Source organism: Phytophthora sojae, assembly GCF_000149755.1.
Source record: "Phytophthora sojae unplaced genomic scaffold PHYSOscaffold_2, whole genome shotgun sequence".
NCBI classification, from domain to species: domain Eukaryota; phylum Oomycota; class Peronosporomycetes; order Peronosporales; family Peronosporaceae; genus Phytophthora; species Phytophthora sojae.
In genome coordinates, this window is record NW_009258116.1 from 6,964,151 (window position 1) to 6,983,472 (window position 19,322).

The following is a 19,322-nucleotide window of genomic DNA, read 5'->3' on the forward strand; positions in this document are numbered from 1 at the left end:
CAAGGCCATCGCGCAGTACACCAAGCGCCACGTCGTCACGATCTCGCTCGGCAAGATCAAGACCAACCAGCAGCTGCTCGACGCGCTCTTCGACATGAAGTTCGCCGTACAGGGTCTGGACTCGCCGGTCGAGATGGACTTCGAGGACGTCGTGTTCGTCATGGAGGACATCGACTGCGCGTCTTCTATCGTGAAGGCGCGTGCGAGCGACGCCGCGGAGAGCAAGAGCGCTGGCACCGGCGACAAGCCTCAGCAGCAGTCCGAAGACGACAAGCTCGTGTCCTCGATGATCAAGGCCTGCCTCGAGGACGAGAAGAAGTACAACATGCGCAACGACAAACTCAACCTGTCGGGGCTGCTCAACGTGCTGGACGGCGTCATCGACTGCCCCGGTCGCATCGTCATCATGACGACCAACCACCCGGAGAAGCTCGACCCGGCGCTTGTGCGTCCTGGTCGTGTGAACAAGAAGCTGCTGCTGGGCTACATGGGCTGCGCGCAGATCCAGCAAATGATCGAGTACTACTGCGTCGCCAAGCTGGACGAGTCTCAGGTTCGTCGACTGGGTGACGCATTCGAGTTGTCGCCGCAAGCGTTCACGCCGGCAGAGATCGAGGAGCTATGCGCCGAGCACGAGGACGTGGACGCGGTGCTCGGTGGATTCGAGCGGCTCGCTGCGAGGCACTAAGGCAACACTGCACTACACCTCCACACTACTGTACCATGCTAGACTGCACGTCTTTCTTCAAATCTTCATTAATCAATTCAACGACACTTGCGCAGTTGTATTTCCTTTCCTCCATGGTCGCGTCAGTCGCACAGCTTGAACGTGGGGCCCACGACCTTGGTCTCCCACTGGATGGCAAGCATCAAAATCTCCAGCATCCACACGTGGGCCCCGACCGCTTCCGTGCTGTACACGACTCCACCGTAGCTGAACATGACCGCATTCTCATTTTCAGGCACATCCTGGAAAATCGTCCTGCAACGAAAATGAAAGTTATACAGAATACAATTCAGTCAGACTCTCCAACGCTAGCACCCATCTTGCAGGCAAAACCACGCACCACGTGAACATGTCCAGCCACTCGTCTTCGTCTTGCTTGCCCTCATCCCACGCACTCTCGAGCATGTCGTCAAAGCACCGGGAACGCAGCCGGTTGCGATTGACAGACCGGAACAGGATCATGTAGCCGCCGCTATCCAAGCGGAAGTGAGAGACTAGGAACAGAGATCGAACCATCTTCTTGGTGCGAGCGGGCCGGAGCACGCGGTACATGATCACGTTGTGGTCGTCAACCTGCTGGAGCGTCTTGAGCGACACACGCATCGCTGACGAATAGAGGCCTGCGAGGCCTTGCGGTGACGACACCACTCGCCAAGCGCGAGCCGACATTTCGGCCGGGGTAGTGCCCATGAACTGCTTCTTGAGTGTGAACTTGACGTGGTCCGGTGCCTCGCGTCGCTGCTCCGACCACCCAAACAGCTCGTGGCCGCTGGTCAGGTAGTTGTTGCTCTCCAGGAACGCGCGGATCTCTTGGTACGCTTCGATGGCAACTTGGTGGCACTCGGCAACCGTCATCGGCTGGAAGGCCATGCTGTTTAACTACGTAGGGGGTCAAACATCGATCGAGTGAGTGACCCCATCCTCATCGGTATCCCACGGGCCTCAGGCAGGACCACCCTGGCCGCCAGAAGCAGGCATGCATGTACCTACCGACGTCGCGGGCGGTTTGAGCAGCGGGAGGCCGTCCGAGGCCAGCACGTTCTCCGCCCTGAGGTGCAGCTTGGTGTGCTGCGCCGCCATGAGCGCCAGCTCTTGGTTCTCTTGGTGCAGTCGCTCCTTCTTGATGGACAGCTGCATGTACTGCTCCACGAGGTCGTCCGAGTGCTTGCGGCTCTCGTCACAGCCCAGAGCCTCCGCGACCTCGCGCCACTGCAGCAGCTGCTGCTTGTGCTGGAGCGTGCGCGAGTACTCATGCTCCAGCCCCTGCATCTCCTGGCGGAGCGCCTTAATCACGTTCTGGCAAACCCAAGAGCACGCGCCGCGTTAACAGCAAGCAGATACCGAGACGAGGAGATGGATACCCTCACTCCGCCTACCTGCTTCCGGTGGTAGTTGTTCTTGACGTGCTCCCGCTGCCGCGCGCGCTTGGCCTCTTCCATCTGCACGGCTTGGCGCATGAGAGCGTAGTTCAGCTCGGCCATCGCGTCCACTGCGAGCGAGAAGTGCTCGATGTCTGCTCCACGGGTCCAAACGGCGACTGACGCCTGATAGCGGAGACGCTCGGGCGTGGGATGAGCTGAGCTACTTGAAGTGGAGGGATCGCAGTAATTTTTTGACGAAAGAGATAAGCGCCGAAGGACAACCACATGGGGGCTCTGATTGCTTGCTGGCCCAGCCGCGGGCCGGACTGGTCTATTGGTCGGAGCTATCTACTGCTCGCAGTCTGTTGTGGACGCGTCTTCCTCCTCCTGTAGTCTGGCCGACGCGCGGTTCAAGACCTCCAGCACCTCCGGGTCCTTGCTCACGGCCTTCTCCCACGCGCCGCTCGCCTTCATCCTCTCCGCGTAAGCCACAACGGCAGACGGCTCGCCGACCTCTTCCAGCACGCAAAGCGACACGACGTAGGCAGCGCTGTTCAGCACGAGATTTCGCGAGTCGGCCTCCGCCAGCAACGCCACCACATCCGCCTGCAGACCGCTAGTGCGGGCGCGGACAATGGCGCGCTCTATTGTCCAGGCGTCCCACGTCACGATCTTGCGATACCGCAGCAGGAACGCCAAGTACGAAAGCTGCATCCCGTCCACGATGAAAGCCGTGCCGGGCGTGACCTCGTCACTCTCCTGCTGGAGCTGCTGAATCTGCTTCGAGATCACCTCGAACACGCGCTTCATCACTCGCCGGCTCATTGGCGGGTGCCCTTGCCCCTGCCAGCGATCCAAACACACGAGCATCGTGGACAGGTCGTCGTTGGTCTGGCAAATATTCACGATCAGGGAGTTCAGATACGTTCGCTGCCTCGGGTACTGCTTGTCAAAGCACCGCTCCACCTCCAAGCGGTCAAACACGCTGGCGCCGCTCGATTCGTCTCCTCCTCGCTTTCCTCCTGCGAGCAGAGGATAAAGAAGCTGCGAGTAAATCTCTGGTCGCAACTTGACACCCTTGGCCCACAGAGCTGCGCGCATGAGATCGAGCGCTACGTCCAGGTCTCCAGCGTACAAGCTCTGGAGAATTCCCTGAGAGAACGAGTGCACCGTGCGTGGAATGGCGTCCGGAAACCTTTCGAGCAGCTCCATAATTGTTGGGCACTCGGCCAGTTTCTTGCCAGCATAGTTTCCGCTGTGCTCGGACGCAGATTGCCGGCTTTCGGCCCGGTATTGCGCGATGCTTTTGAAGAGTTCACGCACCGTCCTGTTGCTCATCTTGTTGTTGTACAGCTGCATTTCGTGTAGGAGCTCCATCATATGCTTAAAGTTACCATCCCACACGGCGTGAAGCAAAAGGTAATTGATGATGCTGCTCTCCGTGTCCTGCGTGGTGTATACGAGCTCGTTCTCCTTGGCATTCATGTACAAATCCGCGACCTTCAAGCGGCTATCGTCGTCAGGAGCACACTCGACAGTGTGAGCAAACGAACCCGCGTCAATCGGTACGTGATGTTTGGCCCCGTACTCGAGCAGCAGCTTTGCTGCATGATGCTGGTTTGCAGCTGCAGCAGCGCTCACAGCGATCGAAAGTCGCTTCGGATCCAGCCCCAGAGCAGTGGGAAATCGCTCCATGTACTCAATAATCAATCTCCCCATTGCTTCGGCCGCGTATCCAGAATCTTTGTCGACAGCCACGTCTTCCTCGCCCTCCAAGAAAATCTCCGGACGATGAAAAATAAGTCTGAAGAGCGAGTGCGTGGACGAGTAGCTTGAGTGTAGTCCGAGGTGGTCTATGGAGTTGAGCAGCGTCTCCACGCGCTGTCGCAGTCCCTGTTCCTGCTCGCCCATCGCCTTGGCCGTGCACTCCATCCGCAGCAGGAAATTGAACGGGTCCGACTCGTGGATGCCCAGCAAATTGTGCTTGCCGACGACTTCGGTCTGGTAAAACGGATTCATCGCCTGCTCCCGCTGCGTATCCAGCATCGCCCAGAGCACGAAGCGGTGCATCTGCATCCTGGCTTGAGTCAGTCTTAGCCACGTGGTGGCAGCTCTGGGAGGCAATAACACCTCTCCTCGTTTCTCGTCCTCCAGGAACTCCTTGTATCCGTCCCACACGCGCTCGTAGCGCCCCTCTCGTGACGCCTTGTACAGCAGCGATAGATACATCCCCTCGTCGAGCTTCAGACCACGAGACCGTAGACGATTGAACGCCTGTAGCGCTGCGTGGTACGACGAGGCTGGGTCCCTGATGCGTTTGAAGAGAACATCGTTGGTATTCGTGTCTACTTTGGCCTGTTCCGTCGCGGGCGTCTCCAGGGAAGCAGACGCAGGTGAAGGTGGCGCTACCGGCGCTGGCTCCGACATCTCCGCCTCCAGTTGCTCTGCGTGCAGGAACCGCACATTCGTGGAGATTTTCGGGGTCAAGTGGGTGGAGGGGGCGTCTGTAGTGGTGAACAGCGGCGCAGCGAGGCGGGGCGTCGCCCGGGGCGCACGTAGCAGCCGCACGCGCGCGCCAACTTGGCGCAGCGGACGCATTGACAAAAGGGAGTTGTGTGTGGCCAATATCGGCGCCATTCGCTATGGTACACTGTACCATTGTGACGTTTCTATGCAGTCGTACTTAGCGAAGATACGTTGAAGCTTGACATTCACTCCGCAAACACGAGCAGCACTTTCCTCCAGCCCTGCAGCAGCAAGGAGATCGCCACGACCACCGCCATGGCGTCCGACAAGGAGAACGTGCAGAGCTTCGCACGACCGACATCGGGGCCCCGCCCTCCACCGTTGTCGTCGCGCGTATTTCCGCCACTACCGCCGCTCTCCCCGCCGGACGCAGACGACAACTCGCGGCTGAGAAAGGCGTTGGCACCGCCGCCGGCACCTAAGCCCGCTGCACCTCGGAGTCAGACCTGGTCTAGGGACTTTGGGGTGGAGATCGCGAACGGGACTGGTGCAGACACTACTACTGCGTCGAGCGACAAGGCGAGCATCAAGCCGCCGTCTTCAGCTGTCGTGGAGCCTTCGCCCAAACAGCAGCAGAAGCATTTGGTCCCCACCACCTCGCGGATGATAAAGATACAGATGAACCAATCGGTGGATGCTGGCGCTGACCAAGCCGTGGGGAATTATACTACGGAGCGCGGGGATGCGGACAAAGGAGCGCTGTCGCAGCTTTTCCCAAGAAGTCTCGAGGAGGGCCCTTTACAGTTTGGCCGCACAATTTGGAGCGTGACGCCGGAGGAGCTGTCTGCGCTGGAGGAGGAGATGTTTAACTGGAAAGCACAAGCCGCTGAGCCTGCCAAGAAGATATCTTACGCTGAAGCGAGCAAGCGAAACCTGCCTGGATTCGGTGAGAATCTCGTTGAGTTCATGAAGACCGGGGAGGACGTGGAACAACCGAGACGAACGTTCAAGAAGTACTACGGCCTACCGTTTTTCATCCCATCCGGACCACACCAACAGTCAGTCGTCGTTCACATAGCTTGCCAGATTTTAAGCTGACACTAACGTACGTTTGTTGCGGTCTTAGGGGCCTCGAGACGCATGAAGAGAAGGAAGCGCAACCTGCCGTTGGGCTGTCTCCGTCTTTGAGAAGCAAACCATCAGACATGCTGGCCCACACCCAGAATTTTGCTCTGTCAGCTCAGACACCAACGTTTTATCCTCGCCAAACCTCCGACACAAGCGAGCTCATACAAATGGTAATGATTCATCTTGTTCAACAACAACAACGACGACGACGCCGGGTATGCGAAGATACTAATACTCCGTGGTGTAATTGATAGCTGAAGGTGTCACTCTCGTCCAAGAAAGTTGCTCCACACATGGATTGGTGGCCGGTAACCTGGTTTCAGAGTTACTTTTGCGAAAAATTCCAATGGATATAACTTGACAAGATGTTGCTGTTGTCTAGGGAGACTGGAAATGCACCAATTGTGGTATACTGCATCGTTACCAACCTGTGTTTTGCCTGACTTTACTAACACCGCATCTTCCGCTTTAGGCAACCACGTATTTATTTATTTTGATAATTTGTTTTTGAGTTTTTTAAGCAGCGCTAACCTACGTTTTCTTTGAGTTACAGAACTTCTCGTACAGGTTTGGCAGCAATCCTATCAAGTAGTAAACTCGTCGGCGACTAACATGTATGCAGGGATGCGTGCAAGCGGTGCCGAATCGGTCGCCAAGAAGATGCTGGATTTGTCTTTCCGCCATCCTCTAGTGATCCTTCAACATAGTTTGCTTCGGCAAATTGCCGCCGGCAATCGGTCCACTGGTGCCTAGTTCTTTGGACAATTTCAGGTAACGGCTCTGGTCTAACCCGTGCGTTCGCAGCCACGTTTTGCTTCAGCCGCGCGATATTCTTCCCAAACACCAAGAAACAGCCTTTCCGATCTACTACTGCTCTAGTTTACACTGCATCACAAATCATGAATACAATAGGAAAACGAGTGCAGATTCGTGTTGGCATTACCGACGACTTCATACTGTAGACTCAGGCCTCTTCGTCGTCATTTCCGAGCGGTGGTAGGTGCTGCTTGACTAGCAGCTCCAGTTGCGGTGCATTTGCACCTTCCACATCTGCAATGTGCTTGCGATCCTGCAAGACCAAAAGCCAACTCATACGTTAGTCACCTGGAGGTATGGCTACCTGGCATTCGACGTGACCACGAGCAAACCTTGAAAAACAGGAATCGCGGCTTGCAGCTCCCCGTGTCCTCGATGCCGTCAATGTGGAGACCGACGTTCAGCTATGATAGGTGAGAGACGGCGAGTGAGTGCCACAGCACAACATATAGTGGCAAAAAGAGATGTCCTACTGTAGTGAACATGAGCCGGCGCTCCGCGTGGTCGATGTCTGTCGCCAAGCGCTTGTATGTCGGCTCCACGATCTTGCATGGGCCACACCAATCCTTGTGCACATCGACAACTGGCAGGACGACCTTAGTAGCCGAACTCTCCGGCCTTTACGAATAGGACAGCCGTACCGACGAGCTTCTTCTCGCTGCTCTCCAGCACTTGTGCCCAATGCTCTGCGTCGCGAACCTTCGTCACCAGCTCCATCTCGCAGCGTTCTCCAAACGCTTTTTCACGACAAAATCCTTGGCGCGACGGTTTGATCGAGCCCTTAATGCTAAATGCAGGACTGAGACGGATTGAACGAGAAGTTGTTGTTAGTGAATGAAAATATAGTGCTGATGAATTGTTAAATATCTACATGCTTGAGGTGCATGTGCTGGCTGATAATCTACACTCGCTCTCGAGTTGATCGACCTAATAAGTAAGGAATGTGGCTAGCTCACCCAACACCTCGCAGCTTTGTCGGAGCTCCTCCTTCTATCGGAGGATCTGCTGCGAGGGCATCAAGGATCGAAAAGCTGACCAATCTCAGTAGGGGCGCAGTTTAGTCGTCGCTTGGACTTGCGTCGGTAACACGCACACAGATAAGTGTTGGATGGACGTCGGTAGGGTGACAGATGCACGGGCAACAGCGATGGAGCCCGTTTACATGACGTCGTCGTTGCTCGAGACGTCGAGGCAGCCGTAGAAGCTCTTGAGCAGCTTGGTGATCTTGCAGCCCTGGTTCTCGCAGCGCTTCATGACCACGGGCGGGCACTTGCAGAGCGCCTCCTCCAGCTCGAGCAGGAACGCATTGAGAAAGAGCACGCGCTCGCGCACAACGCGATTGGAGTTCTTGCCGAGGAAGCGGCCCTGCATGACGGGGAACTCGGTGTCCACGAACACGCGCTCGAGGCAGGACGCGAGCAGGCAGCTCTTGTCACCGCCGCAGCACACGGCGTGCTCCTGGAAGTGGCGGCGCGCCAGTTGCTGCAGCTGCAGGAAGGCCGAGAAGCGGCGGTACACGAGGTCCTCGCCGCCGAAGCGGTCGGTCTGCACACGGATGGCGTAGTCCGTGTGGCCCGCCACCTTGCGGGTGTCCACAACCGAGCAGCGCACCTCGCTCAGGGCGACGGCGGAGTTGGTGGGGGAGTTGGGTGGCAGCATGGTGGAATAAGGTGGAGCGGGGTGTGAGCAAGTGGCGGCGAATTCCGAAATGACCAGGCGGAGACTCGATCGATCGGCCGGCGACATCGCGACCGATCGTCTGGCGTTTAACCCTTGTTGCACCAGCAGCATTGGCTGGCACGCGACAAGGGGGGCGACTTGCTGGAGATCCGGTCCACGTGCGTCACTGGCCCGGCACTGCGCTGCCACGCACGCCAGTACCGGACCGGCCTAACGCTCGCAACGCGGAGACAAGCTGCCCGCATGGAGGACTAAGGTCGCAGGATGGCGGCGAGTTTGCGGCGCCACACACCCTTACGAATCCACGCGGCACACGCGTCGGCGAGCGTGCGGCGCGAGAAGAACTCGCTGCAGGTGGCGGCGGCAGCATGCTGGCTCGTGTCATGCATGGCGCGACTAGCTCGAGGTGGGACGGGTCCAGGTTCTATTTTTTGAGCCCGCTCCTGCTTCAGGATTCGACTTTTTGACTTTGAGCGCGAAACCGATAATACGCCACGCTAGCCGCGCGAGCTTGACCGCTTCCGGGCTGCAGTCCGGCGGCGATGGGGCTGTCGGGCGCTCGCGCGCTCCGGGCGGCGTCGGCACGCGTTCTGCGGCGCTAAATAAAGGCGCCGTGCCGTTTCCGGCCGTTGGGCAGGAGTTCTTTGCGCTGCTAAATCCGACGCACTTCAACAATCGCCTCCGTCCAAAGCGTTCTCGGTCTCCAGCCCCCACATGCGCAAGCCGGGCACTCCCATGCTGACTCCACAACTTGAACTGCGCAGCCCCTTTTAGCCATCGCGTTAAACACGCCCCGAGAGGCGCACGGAGGCTTTGCCCAGCGCCGGCTTTCAGGGCGAAGGAGGACAGTACGACAGCGCGAGGATGGCTTCGCAGAGATCGACTCGAGTCGCACCGTGAGGCAATCGGGCGAGCTGGGGTGGCGACAGCGCACAGCGATGTAGGACACAGCGGGCTGTGCTCTTTGCAAGACCACATCGCGTCGTTGCCTAACGAGAGGGCTGTGGCTCGGAGCCCAGAGACCACATTACAGTGTAGGTGGCAATCGTTACTCAGGGGACGACATGGGTCCAGCAGCGTTTGTGGATCCCGTCCTGCTGCCGACTGCATGCACACGTTGAAGTTTCATGTGTGATTAATGTGTGAAAGCCTAAAACCGAAGCCCCGATGGCAATACCGGTAACGTCTTGTCCGCAGATGGACAGTATCCCTCGCTGGTCTGCTGCGTACTTGCATGGATGAATCAAGTGGGTTGGACGTGTCTGAGGCTCTGAGTCAGAGCCTGGCCACCTGCTGCCAGGCTGCCGCAATGGTCAACGGGCATGCTGACCTGGAGAACCAGGATTCTACTACACTCTCTTCAACAGCGGCTTTAGTCCTATATACAGCCACCGTCTTCGAATGCTTTGGCCGCGTGCGAACCTAGCATTTCATCACGAGCTCGCCTGCGAACACAACTGTATAGGGTGCCGCTAGTGCGAGTCCTGCTGCTGCTCCGCGCACGCGCAGCCAGCAGATCCCCACTCCAATGCCTGTGACAGGCACCGAGTCGTCGGTCCGCCCTTGCTAGCGAAAACGGGGCAGCACGAGGGCTCACCGAGCCAACGAGCCCGGCTCGTTACACGATGCGGCTCGCTCGAGCGTGCTGCGAATTGCAACACTGAACTACTGTGAAGACCTTGAAGTGATTGCACCTCGAAGGCGGTGGAATGCAGTGCTAAATATGTAGTTCAGTGCAGTTGTAGCCCATTAGGAGGCGATACTTTTGTTCTCAAATGCAAAACCTTGGTACTGTACCAGTTCCGCTCACAGGAATCAAAGTATTGGTGACAAGTTTCCTAGTTCAGTGATGAACAGTTCTGGGAGTCGAGAGTTCTCAATAAATTAGCTTAATGATATTTACGATGTCGTCCTGCACATATGTATCTACCCGTAGGACGAGGCACTCTTAACGAGATCACTCGAGCTATATCCGCCCAAGCTGAAGCTGTGTAGCGCTAACTGCGATGCCTACCAGATAAAAAGCCGCTGAAAACTGAAATTCCTTCAGCTCTTGGATGTGCGAGGAGAGGGCTGCTAATTGTGCCAGGAAAACCTCACCAAAGTCGTCGATATTTGCTTTCGCTGAAGCTGGAGCTGCGCGGTTTAATCCAATAAGAGTCGTGACTTGGCTTTGGTTAACTGCCGACGAACGGAGCTCCACCTTGACGACGGAACTGGATGAATGGATGACAACCCGCTACTCGTCCCGGACGTGATCAGATTTCTGGCCGACGGACCATCGCCAACGTTTCGGTCCCTTACTTTGGTTTGCGACATTTTATGGCTCACGCTCGAGCTCCTACTGGAAAGCCTTGCATGGATTGTGGACGAAAGACAAAGAGCAATCGTGCAGCGCATTCAAAGTCCTTGGACGAGGTGCCAGTCGAGACCCGTGGCCTTGCTGAGAATTGCGAACGGAACCGCGTGGGTCGCAAGCAACAGATAGAAAAACACCTCCAGCTTTTGGTTCTGCCACACTTTAGCGGGGCCTCGGGCCATGGCTAGAAAGTAGAAGCGAAATCCCATTACGAACGCCAGGGATATGTACTCAGTGACGACATCCACCAACTCGATGGCGTCGACGTTCAAGTCAGGTACGACAATATCTAGCACGTTCGTGAAGAGCACAGCGAAGTTCACCACCACGAATAACTGAGTCACGCGCGAGAGTCTTGCTATTGCTGGGATCTTGAATATCTTGTTCACGTCTCCAGTGATGACGGTAATCTGCAGCAGGAAGCTCAGCACGGAGCAGACGTCGGAAATGTCGAAGAGATCGCTCACAAGTTCATGGTTCGGGTGAGCGCCGGGCACAAGACTCGCAAAGCTGATGAGCGCGACCCCGAGCAACAACTGCACAAGCCGCTCCTGACGTCTCTTGTAGAACACGAAAAGTAGATACTGGAAGTCCGAAGTTGACCAGTAGCGAGCATGGGAGGCAGAAGACGTGACTCACGAGCTGGATGTTTTCCTGCGCGACCGCCATGACTTGACAGGCCAAGTTCGTTTGAAAACAGGCCACGTTCGTTTGAGAATGATAGACTGGAAGCGGTGTGCGTCCCGTCCTCGTGGCTTGCATTTGCGCTGCGAGCAATTTTAGCGTGGGTATAAATATAGTTTTCCAAGCTCAGACTGCGAGGTGTCTGCGAGGTGCCTGCGAATGGGCCTGCCCCCACAACTCGGAGTAAGATTTATTGCTGGGGTCTGGGGAGTGTAATCCACACATCTCAGGAGAAATCCATGAAGAAAGTAGCAGGTTAAACAGAAAGCAACAGCACTCATGACAGGTGAGCAGGGGCTGTAGGTGGGCAACAGCCGAATAGTGCTAAAGTAACAGCTCATAAATATCACCCATCAAAAGTTAGGGCAAGTCCGACCTTATTTTTGATTCGGTGCTTGGCAATGACAACGAACTTTCATGGATCTGAAGAAGCAGAAGTGGAAGGATATCAAGTTACTCAAAACACATGCAGCAAAGAAACACACAACTAAAGCAATTTACGAATCTCTTCGGTTTTCGTATTACGGTCGACCTAAATGTCTTCACCCTGACACGATGGAGTGATCCTCATCGCTGTTCTCCTTGATGGTGCCTTTAATAGGTTTGCTGATGGGCTCGATGGGCCAGCCAGAAGAATGTCCTTCCCTTTGCTCTGAAAGACGCTTTGGCTCCGTTTGGAGCTGCGGCTGGAAAGCTTCGCGCGGATCGTGGACGAAAGGCAAAGTACGATCGTGACGCGCATCCAGAGTCCCTGCACGTGGTGCCAGTCCAGACCCGTAGCTAGATTGAGAGCGTGGAATGGGACCGCATGCGTTGCAAGTAGCAAATAAAAGCCGATCTCGAGTTTCTGGGAACGCCAGACCTTGGCCAGGCCACGAGCCGCGACCAAAAAGTAGAACCGGAAGCCCACCACGAAAGCGAGTGAAATGTGCTGAATGATGACGTCCACAAGCTCAGCAGTCGCCAAGCCGAGCTCGGGGGCAGCCACATCAATAACATTTATCACAAGCACAAAGCAGCTCAGCGCCACAAGAACTTGTGCCGCTTTAGAAAGCCTCGAAATCGCCGCGATCTTGAACTTCTTGTTGACGTCGTTGGTGAGAATGACGATCTGCAGCAGGAAGGTCAGCACGGAACAAACGTCGGAAATGTCGTTTAGGTTGCGCGCGAGCTGGTGATTTGGGTGCGCTCCTAGGCAAAGCTGACGAAAGCAACGGCCAGCAATACGCGCACGGTCGCTTCTTGGCGTCGCTCGTGAAAAAGGAAGATTAGGAACTGGAAAAGACCGAAGTTGAGCAGGAGCTCGCATGGGAGACAGAAAATTTGACTTGCGAAGTAAATCCCTGCCTGGGTGGCCATGGTTGCTTCGCTTGGTTCGTTTCAAAGTGACGATATATTTGCGCTCGGCTGTGCTCAAGGCTATATATATTCATTCTAAGTAGCTGCTGGTCTCAGAGTGCGAGGTTGTCGTGGATGGAATGGATAAAAGGAAACACGACTGCATCGTTGTAGCGGCAGCAGACAAAGTAAGTTTTCTAGCAAATAGATTGGCGTATTCTACTTCGAATTCAATAAGACGTAGTTGCCGCAGGTGGGAGTTAAGTTGTTAGTTTAGTTTTTAGGCTGTTGAGCGAAAGTAGCTACAGAAGTGTTGGTATAGTGGTGCAGGAAAACTATAGCCGACGCAACTGTCGCCGCGCCGAAAGCCACAGCGATGGTGGACTTGGGTGGATCGATGACAATTTCGTGCTTGGGCCCAACTGCGCGTTCGAAGGACCAGGCTTCAGACTGTTGTCCCTCCTCACCTTGCTGTGGGACGTAGTTTGGCTTCCTTTGGAGCTCGCACTGGACAGTCTCGCGTGTATCGTGGATGAAAGGCAGAGGACAATCGTGCAGCGCATCCAAAGTCCTTGAACGTGGTGCCAGTCCAAGCCCGTAGCGTGACTGAGAATTGTAAATGGCACTGCATGAGTCGCCAGCAACACGTAGAAGAACACCTCGAGCTTTTGCGATTTCCAAACCTTGGCAGGACCTCGGGCCATGGCCAAAAAGTAAAATCGGAAGCAGACGACGAAGACCAGCGAGATATATTCCGTAACGACGTCCAGCAGCTCAATCGTTTCCAGGTCGAATGAAGACGAGGCAATATCGACAAAGTTGAGGAGAAGCACCAGGAAGCTTAGCATCACCAGAAGCTGGGCACTGCGAGCAAGCCTCACCATGGTCGGGATCTTGAATTTCTTGTTAACGTCACGCGTGAGAACGGTGATCTGGAGGAGGAAGCTCAGGACGGAGCAGACATCGGAGACGTCGTTGAGATCGCGGACCAGCTCGTGGTTGGGATGGGCACCAGGAACAAGACTAGCAAAGCTGATGAACGCGACCCCGAGGAGCATCCGGATACTGGGCTCCTTATGTCGTTTCTGGAAGACGATGAACAGGAACTGGAAGAGTCCGAAGTTGATCAGCAACGCGCACGGGAGGCATAATACCTTGCTCACCAGATTAATGTCGTCTTGAGTGACAACCATGATGAACAGCGTGCGAACTAAAGACCTTGTTCGAATGTGAGAGGCACAAAATGAGGGAACCGAAATAATTTTATTTTCGGACTATTAAAACCAGACCACGAGGCAGTCGTGGATAAGGTTGGAAGTCGGGTGGCTTCAATAGTGATCGAGAAGATTCTTACAAGTCGTTGAGCTGCTTCATAGGGGCCACAGTGCACGTGTGCGGCCCCGAACTTCGGCGCCCTCCTGATTTCCCTGACTTTCGAACGAGAAAGTCTAAACGAGGCGAGATCTTACCGTCGAAAATGCGTCGCAAGCTTGTCCCCCCCGAGCCCTTCGTGTCGGCTTTCCACTTCTCCCTCCCGCTGTTAGCCGAGCTGACGTGGGTAGCTGTGTTCGTACCATTAGCGGCTGATAACCGTTTGATCTTGGTTCGCGCCGTAATAAGTAGGCACGCCGTGAGAGTGGTGCGATGCCAGATCGCCTGAGCAAACTCCCAATTGAGCCCACTAGCGGCAGATATCAAATTAAACGGCATTTCGTGGGTGGCGAAGAGCAGGTAGTAGCACACTTCGACTTTGCGCGTCTTCCAAATGCTCATCCATCCGCGCGAGATGCCGATGTAGTAGAAGCGGAAAATGAAGATGAATGCGAGGTTCAGGTTCTCCGCGACGTTTGAAATCTCTTGCCCCTTGTCTTCCGACATGACCTTGCGATTGAACACCACCACGCACGAGAGCAAGATCGATACAAGGTCGGCCAGGATCAGCACCTCAGCCGCGTAAGTGAGAAACATGACGGAGCGAATTTTGAAGCGTTTGTTCAGGTCGTAGCCGATGATGGTGATCTGCAGTAAGAAGGTCAACACGCAGCAAGCCTCCGAGATGTCGTTGACGGCTTCCACGAAGTCGTGATCCGGTCGCGCGAAGGGAATGATAGCGACAGTGCCCAGCGTTCCGACAAACAACAGTAGCATCACGCGTCGCTCTCGTCGGCGCTTCCAGTAGAACACCGCGAGGTACATCAGGAGCGTGTAGTTGAGCAGCAGCACTACCGGCAAGAAGGCCTCGAGGGCCGCTTGGTTGATCTGCTCCTGCGTGATGGACGTCCACATTGCGTCTTTGCGCTATGGTCAATGCAGGTGGGGTCCTCGTCTCTCAACTTCAGCTACCGCACTGGCAAGGCAGACAAGCTCGAAGCCCACCACTAAAAATATATCACAAGAAGAAAACACTCCGGCTGAAATCGATGCGCACTTGTGTTTTGACTCGCACAGTAATCAAGTGATCGAGTGTTCACGTACGTGAGTGCGCTACCATGTATCTACAGGTTTTTAGATTGCTCAAATGAGAGCCTCCACAAGAAGCAAAAGCGCACTTCGAGTTGAAGTCCTCAACCAATATGTAGCCATCTCGCGTATTGTGATATTTCATCTAAACTAAATTTTCGACTGCGACAATCGATCAAAACTATTGATCGGCGTGATGGCGAGCGTCTCGGACGAGCCCGAGATGGACGACTGCCTCGGGTAAGGCGCACGCACACCCACGCGGCTAATACACCTGGTGTCTTTCCTCTCACTCATGTGCTGCTCCTGTCTGTGTGTAGCTGTCGCCTCACAGGGTCCGCGACTCTGCTGGGCGTGGGCGCCTATTTCCTCAACGAGGTTCGTGGAGCTGACGCCTCGCAGCGTTCTCGATTCGTCCACTGACACTGCTCTGGTTACGGTGTTACAGCGCTCCAAGCTGCCGCGGCACGACCTCGGACAACGCCGCTGGCTGCTCGCCTGCGCCGGCACGTTTGCGGTCGCTGGGGTCTGGAGAGCCACCACGAATCTGTTCGAGACGCCGAAGCAGTCACCAGCCATTGCGGCTGACGACGCTGCTGGGAGCTCTACTGCCCAGCCCTGGTACGCCTGCGAGGACTGCGGTCGCAAGATGCGCGCCTGGTTCGGTCAAAGGGATTCGCCGCCGATGCACAAGCAAGAGCAAGACCGTTGTGATGATAAATAGCGTCCATGTATGCTTTTTATGCTGGTTGTCGTTGCTCTCTCTCCTGACAGCCCCACCGCCACAATCGTCGCGGCGAGGCTTCGTATGGTACAGCTCATGCAAAAGATAAAGCCTAAACATGCAGAGGCGGGGGAGCACAGGAGCAATGCGCTCGTCTCCGCCTCACTAGCTCGGTCCCACCTGCTGCCGCTGGCAACAAGGCTGGCTGCATTTACAAAATGGCCACAAGCCATCAAAATCCACTGCCACCCTTGTGGCCAGCAGCCTGTTGCAAGTCGGCGCGAAGTATGGGGCGTCTCCTGTTACCAGGGCAACTCGTCCAAACCCGCGGAAGTCGACCTAGCCTGGCACCCGTGCGGGGTTCATGACAGCGGCAGCAGACTGCAGTGCAGATTGGCGGGTCGGTGGAGGCTATCGTGGATCATTGACACTGATACAAACACCTGCATAAAGCGTTAACACACAAGGTGAGATCTCACAGCGCGAACAACCGGTGCTCAAGCTGTGCAGCGCATTCCATACCTTTCGGTCGCCTGTGCTCGAGAAGTGCCACATCATCTTGCTCTGTGCGGACGCCATCTCGCATGAGAGGATCTTGCTCACGAGGGTGTACATCTTGGGGGCGTCCATGGCGGTGCACATGGTGTAGAGGCTGTGAAGGCGAAGCTCGTCGATGTTTTTGCAGCAGAGCTCCAGGAACAGCGCGTTGGCCTCGACGATGGTGCCGTCCAGCTTCGCTAGAAGACTAGGCATGCTGCTGTTGGCGAACACGTCGCGATAGGAGGCCGCCGACCCCTCGATCTCGCTCACGCCAGCGTTCGAGGAGCCATTGGCCGCGCTGCCGTACATGTTGTCCATGTCCAGCGGATACGAGGTCTGAGGCTGCATCCCCGGTATGGACAAGGCCGGCACGGGCGACGGCATGCTGTCGATCATGAAGACTTGGCCCTTGCTGTCCACGTGGCTGGGCGATGGCGCCGTGATGGACAGCCGCCCACCGGCGTCGCTGCATGGGGAGGGCAGGTGCCGCGGCACTTGCATGTGGTGCGGCATCTGCGGGTGCGGGGCCACGCCGCCGATCTGGTTGCGCTCGAGGTTGGAGATGTACTCGAGCGTCGCCTGCAGCACGCTGTACTTGTCCTTCTTGGAGGACGAGTAGCCGGCCGCCTCGAGCTTGTTGCGCAGGATGTCGAACTGGTTGCTGATGCGCAGGATGCGGCGCTGCTCGCGCAGGTTGTGGCGCTGCTTCTTGCTCAGGTCGCCGCCGCTGGACGAGTAGCCGCCCGGGGTCATGGGGGTCATGGGGTACGGGCTCTCGCAGGACGTCGAGTCGCCGTTGGTCGAGAGGCTCGAGGCGAGCGGGTTCTGGTCGATCAGGTTGAGCTTGATGTGCATGGGGTACTGCGGTTGCTCCACCTTGGGGGAGATGGTGCTGTAGGCGATCTCGAGCGCCGAGGAGTCCTGCAGCGGCGGGCGGCCGCTCGAAAGCGGCGCTGACGTGGCCGCGGACGTCGCGACGGAGGAGGCGACGGACGTCATGGCCGCGCTACTTGCGTCGGCGTCCGCGGCGGCGGCGGACTCGAACTGCGGCGGCTGCTGCTGCTGCGAAGCCATTTGGATCTCGAGCTGCGGCGGACGACAACGAGTTAGCGCGAGGCCTGCTGCGAGCAGGACGACACGTACGTACGTGGTGGGGGGCAGCTGCGGGGGGCGGAAAGAAGGCGAGCTCAGGAACGCTGGCGCTCGGATAGGTACGCGAGGGAAAACAAGCTGTGGCGGCTGTTGCACCCAGGCTTCTCCGGCATTAAGGAATAGTAGTGTACACTACTATTTTATAGTACTATTTCTAAGGTAATAGTAAGAGCTGAAACAAAATACTAGAAAAAATAAGATAGTACTATTGTGCTTTGCTGCGATTCTGTCTAAACGTACGCGTTACTCGTTGGTTTATCGCGACGGAATTGGGTAGCATTCAATAGTAGTCTGTAGCTTAGACTTTGAGGTTATTGTGGGAATGACGCGTTTGCTCCAGCCATTCCACGATTTTCCGCGTAAGACAAGCCTAACTGCATCAAGCTCGCATAAAAACCTTAAATAGCCCTGGAAACATAGCGGTCTTCGTGTCGGAGCTTAATCGATGCACACAAGTTTTTAATGATAGTCGGATTCATCGTATTAGAATAATGCGGGGCTGTTTCCAGTCGCTTCAGATTTTAATGCCAAGAAAGAAAATTGGTTCTTGCTACTATTTTTTTTACATCTACATGCATACTGTACATCGTCCCTGTTCTAAGCGAATGCTTATGCGCGCTCTCCAAGCTGTAGTGCGAGTAATTAGTTTCTAAATTCCAAGACTTATGTTTATCGATGGAGACTCGGTCGCGTCCATCTGCCGTAAACATTTGCTACACGCCCGAGCCTCCTTGATTTACCTGCTGGCGCACTAACGCGAGGAACCGATATTGCTTTTTGAGTAAACCTCCCCGGTAATTTCCAGTAGCCGATAGTTAGTCCATTAATGCGGTGATTTATTGTTGATCAATATAGAAATTCACTTAGGATAAAACTTTGCTTAGGACAGGGATGATGCGGGTATATCCTACACATGGCTCTTAGAAATTTTATGAGGCGGGTTAAACAGCTACGTCTTAAAAACAACAAGAAACCCAAGAAAAGATACTTCATGGGACAGCATGAACTTGATGACGGTAGTGTTGACCCCTCCCCCCCGCCCCCACTACTACTAGCTTTTGGAGACGGCGTAGTGTGAGATAAACTGCTAAGATTATATGAGTTGATGCATTTTTGCCTTTTCTGTCTTGAGAGTGGCGTGGAGAATGTTGCATGCAAGTGATAGCGGCAGGATTAATGAACGTGATATAGGTGGCTCACGTTCACCAGGCAGGAAAGCTTGCGGCAGACTCGTTTGAGTCGGCATTTATAATAATCTGTGGCAGTTAGTATTTTCGACCAGTAATACTATAGTAGTCCATTCCCATTTGGTGCTAATGCTGTTACAGTAGTAGTAGGCAGAATTTGGCCAACGCAAATATTACTGGTCGGCCGAAAAACCTTGTCATAATCTTGATGCGAACCGCGCTTTCCCATTGGTCGGCCTGCCACTCTCTGATTTGCTCCTCCTCTGCCTCAAGTCGTCGGAAGTCGACGTGCTACGGCGCGGCGCTCAATATTTGCGCGGCGTTGCTAGCGCGTTGCAGCGCGAGTATCCTCTGGCTGGGTCGCTGGCCTCCACGCAGTGCACTCTCCAGCAGCGCCGCCCGGCAGCGAAGGCAAGCGTCGGACGCCGCTCGGCTCGAGGCTACAGACAACGACTTACAAAGCCGGCATGCTTAATGCCATCCTCCTATATAAAAACAACGATAAATTCCCTCCCGTCAAATCTGTAAAACTGTCATAAAACACACGGTGTGTTGCATAAAGTACACAAGAAAGCATATAAAGTACACAAAACCAGATGGTATACAAAGATGAAGTCATTTGATTGAATCTGATTGGCTGGTTTGCTCATGTTAAGCTTTGCTTGATTTCGTCTGCCGGCTTTTTGTGTCTGCCGGCTTT

General features: G+C 55.4%; 12 protein-coding genes across 12 annotated transcripts; 3 read left to right on the top strand and 9 right to left on the bottom strand.

Annotated features, from left to right (window-relative positions):
• Window positions 1-16: 16 nt before the first annotated feature.
• PHYSODRAFT_326053 (hypothetical protein) lies at window positions 17-688 on the top strand (the record flags this gene model as incomplete). Its single annotated transcript, XM_009522000.1, has 1 exon — window positions 17-688. A coding segment is annotated over one exon (672 nt), but the record flags the coding sequence as incomplete, so codon positions are not given.
• Window positions 689-1,214: 526 nt separating this feature from the next.
• On the bottom strand, window positions 1,215-2,242 carry PHYSODRAFT_354028 (hypothetical protein; the record flags this gene model as incomplete). The annotated part of the gene is made up of 3 exons (XM_009522001.1): window positions 2,104-2,242; window positions 1,718-2,023; window positions 1,215-1,606 (listed from the first exon to the last, which is right to left on the bottom strand). Coding segments are annotated over exons 1-3 (801 nt in total), but the record flags the coding sequence as incomplete, so codon positions are not given.
• Window positions 2,243-2,436: 194 nt separating this feature from the next.
• Window positions 2,437-4,164, bottom strand: PHYSODRAFT_478851 (hypothetical protein; the record flags this gene model as incomplete). Its single annotated transcript, XM_009522002.1, has 3 exons — window positions 2,437-3,324; window positions 3,412-3,809; window positions 3,879-4,164. 3 exons carry the CDS (start codon window positions 4,162-4,164, stop codon window positions 2,437-2,439), a joined length of 1,572 nt encoding a protein of 523 aa, XP_009520297.1.
• Window positions 4,165-5,404: 1,240 nt separating this feature from the next.
• On the top strand, window positions 5,405-5,723 carry PHYSODRAFT_285019 (hypothetical protein). Its single transcript, XM_009522003.1, has one exon. The coding sequence runs from the start codon at window positions 5,416-5,418 to the stop codon at window positions 5,650-5,652; it is 237 nt and encodes a 78-aa protein (XP_009520298.1). The 5' UTR covers window positions 5,405-5,415; the 3' UTR covers window positions 5,653-5,723.
• Window positions 5,724-6,646: 923 nt separating this feature from the next.
• Window positions 6,647-7,215, bottom strand: PHYSODRAFT_487436 (hypothetical protein; the record flags this gene model as incomplete). Its single annotated transcript, XM_009522004.1, has 4 exons — window positions 6,647-6,751; window positions 6,831-6,902; window positions 6,972-7,081; window positions 7,140-7,215. The coding sequence occupies 4 exons, from the start codon at window positions 7,213-7,215 to the stop codon at window positions 6,647-6,649; spliced, it is 363 nt and encodes a 120-aa protein (XP_009520299.1).
• A 297-nt stretch (window positions 7,216-7,512) lies between these two features.
• Window positions 7,513-8,193, bottom strand: PHYSODRAFT_354029 (hypothetical protein). The gene has a single exon (XM_009522005.1). The coding sequence runs from the start codon at window positions 8,155-8,157 to the stop codon at window positions 7,657-7,659; it is 501 nt and encodes a 166-aa protein (XP_009520300.1). The 5' UTR covers window positions 8,158-8,193; the 3' UTR covers window positions 7,513-7,656.
• Window positions 8,194-10,578: 2,385 nt separating this feature from the next.
• PHYSODRAFT_256916 (hypothetical protein) lies at window positions 10,579-11,206 on the bottom strand (the record flags this gene model as incomplete). Its single annotated transcript, XM_009522006.1, has 2 exons — window positions 10,579-11,121; window positions 11,177-11,206. 2 exons carry the CDS (start codon window positions 11,204-11,206, stop codon window positions 10,579-10,581), a joined length of 573 nt encoding a protein of 190 aa, XP_009520301.1.
• A 557-nt stretch (window positions 11,207-11,763) lies between these two features.
• On the bottom strand, window positions 11,764-12,580 carry PHYSODRAFT_296876 (hypothetical protein; the record flags this gene model as incomplete). Its single annotated transcript, XM_009522007.1, has 3 exons — window positions 11,764-11,972; window positions 11,996-12,332; window positions 12,455-12,580. The coding sequence occupies 3 exons, from the start codon at window positions 12,578-12,580 to the stop codon at window positions 11,764-11,766; spliced, it is 672 nt and encodes a 223-aa protein (XP_009520302.1).
• Window positions 12,581-12,894: 314 nt separating this feature from the next.
• Window positions 12,895-13,752, bottom strand: PHYSODRAFT_296877 (hypothetical protein; the record flags this gene model as incomplete). The annotated part of the gene is made up of 1 exon (XM_009522008.1): window positions 12,895-13,752. One exon carries the CDS (start codon window positions 13,750-13,752, stop codon window positions 12,895-12,897), a length of 858 nt encoding a protein of 285 aa, XP_009520303.1.
• Window positions 13,753-14,258: 506 nt separating this feature from the next.
• On the bottom strand, window positions 14,259-14,845 carry PHYSODRAFT_486531 (hypothetical protein; the record flags this gene model as incomplete). The annotated part of the gene is made up of 2 exons (XM_009522009.1): window positions 14,259-14,427; window positions 14,526-14,845. The coding sequence occupies 2 exons, from the start codon at window positions 14,843-14,845 to the stop codon at window positions 14,259-14,261; spliced, it is 489 nt and encodes a 162-aa protein (XP_009520304.1).
• Window positions 14,846-15,215: 370 nt separating this feature from the next.
• On the top strand, window positions 15,216-15,743 carry PHYSODRAFT_311697 (hypothetical protein; the record flags this gene model as incomplete). Its single annotated transcript, XM_009522010.1, has 3 exons — window positions 15,216-15,259; window positions 15,340-15,397; window positions 15,468-15,743. The coding sequence occupies 3 exons, from the start codon at window positions 15,216-15,218 to the stop codon at window positions 15,741-15,743; spliced, it is 378 nt and encodes a 125-aa protein (XP_009520305.1).
• Window positions 15,744-16,307: 564 nt separating this feature from the next.
• PHYSODRAFT_354030 (hypothetical protein) lies at window positions 16,308-17,495 on the bottom strand (the record flags this gene model as incomplete). Its single annotated transcript, XM_009522011.1, has 2 exons — window positions 17,431-17,495; window positions 16,308-17,369 (listed from the first exon to the last, which is right to left on the bottom strand). A coding segment is annotated over exon 2 (1,050 nt), but the record flags the coding sequence as incomplete, so codon positions are not given.
• Between the last annotated feature and the right edge of the window lie 1,827 nt (window positions 17,496-19,322).

Excerpts from the sequence above, each read along its gene's own strand:
- PHYSODRAFT_285019 (XM_009522003.1), top strand. The coding sequence starts at position 5,416 with ATGTTTAACTGGAAAGCACAAGCCGCTGAGCCTGCCAAGAAGATATCT.
- PHYSODRAFT_354029 (XM_009522005.1), bottom strand. The coding sequence starts at position 8,157 with ATGCTGCCACCCAACTCCCCCACCAACTCCGCCGTCGCCCTGAGCGAG.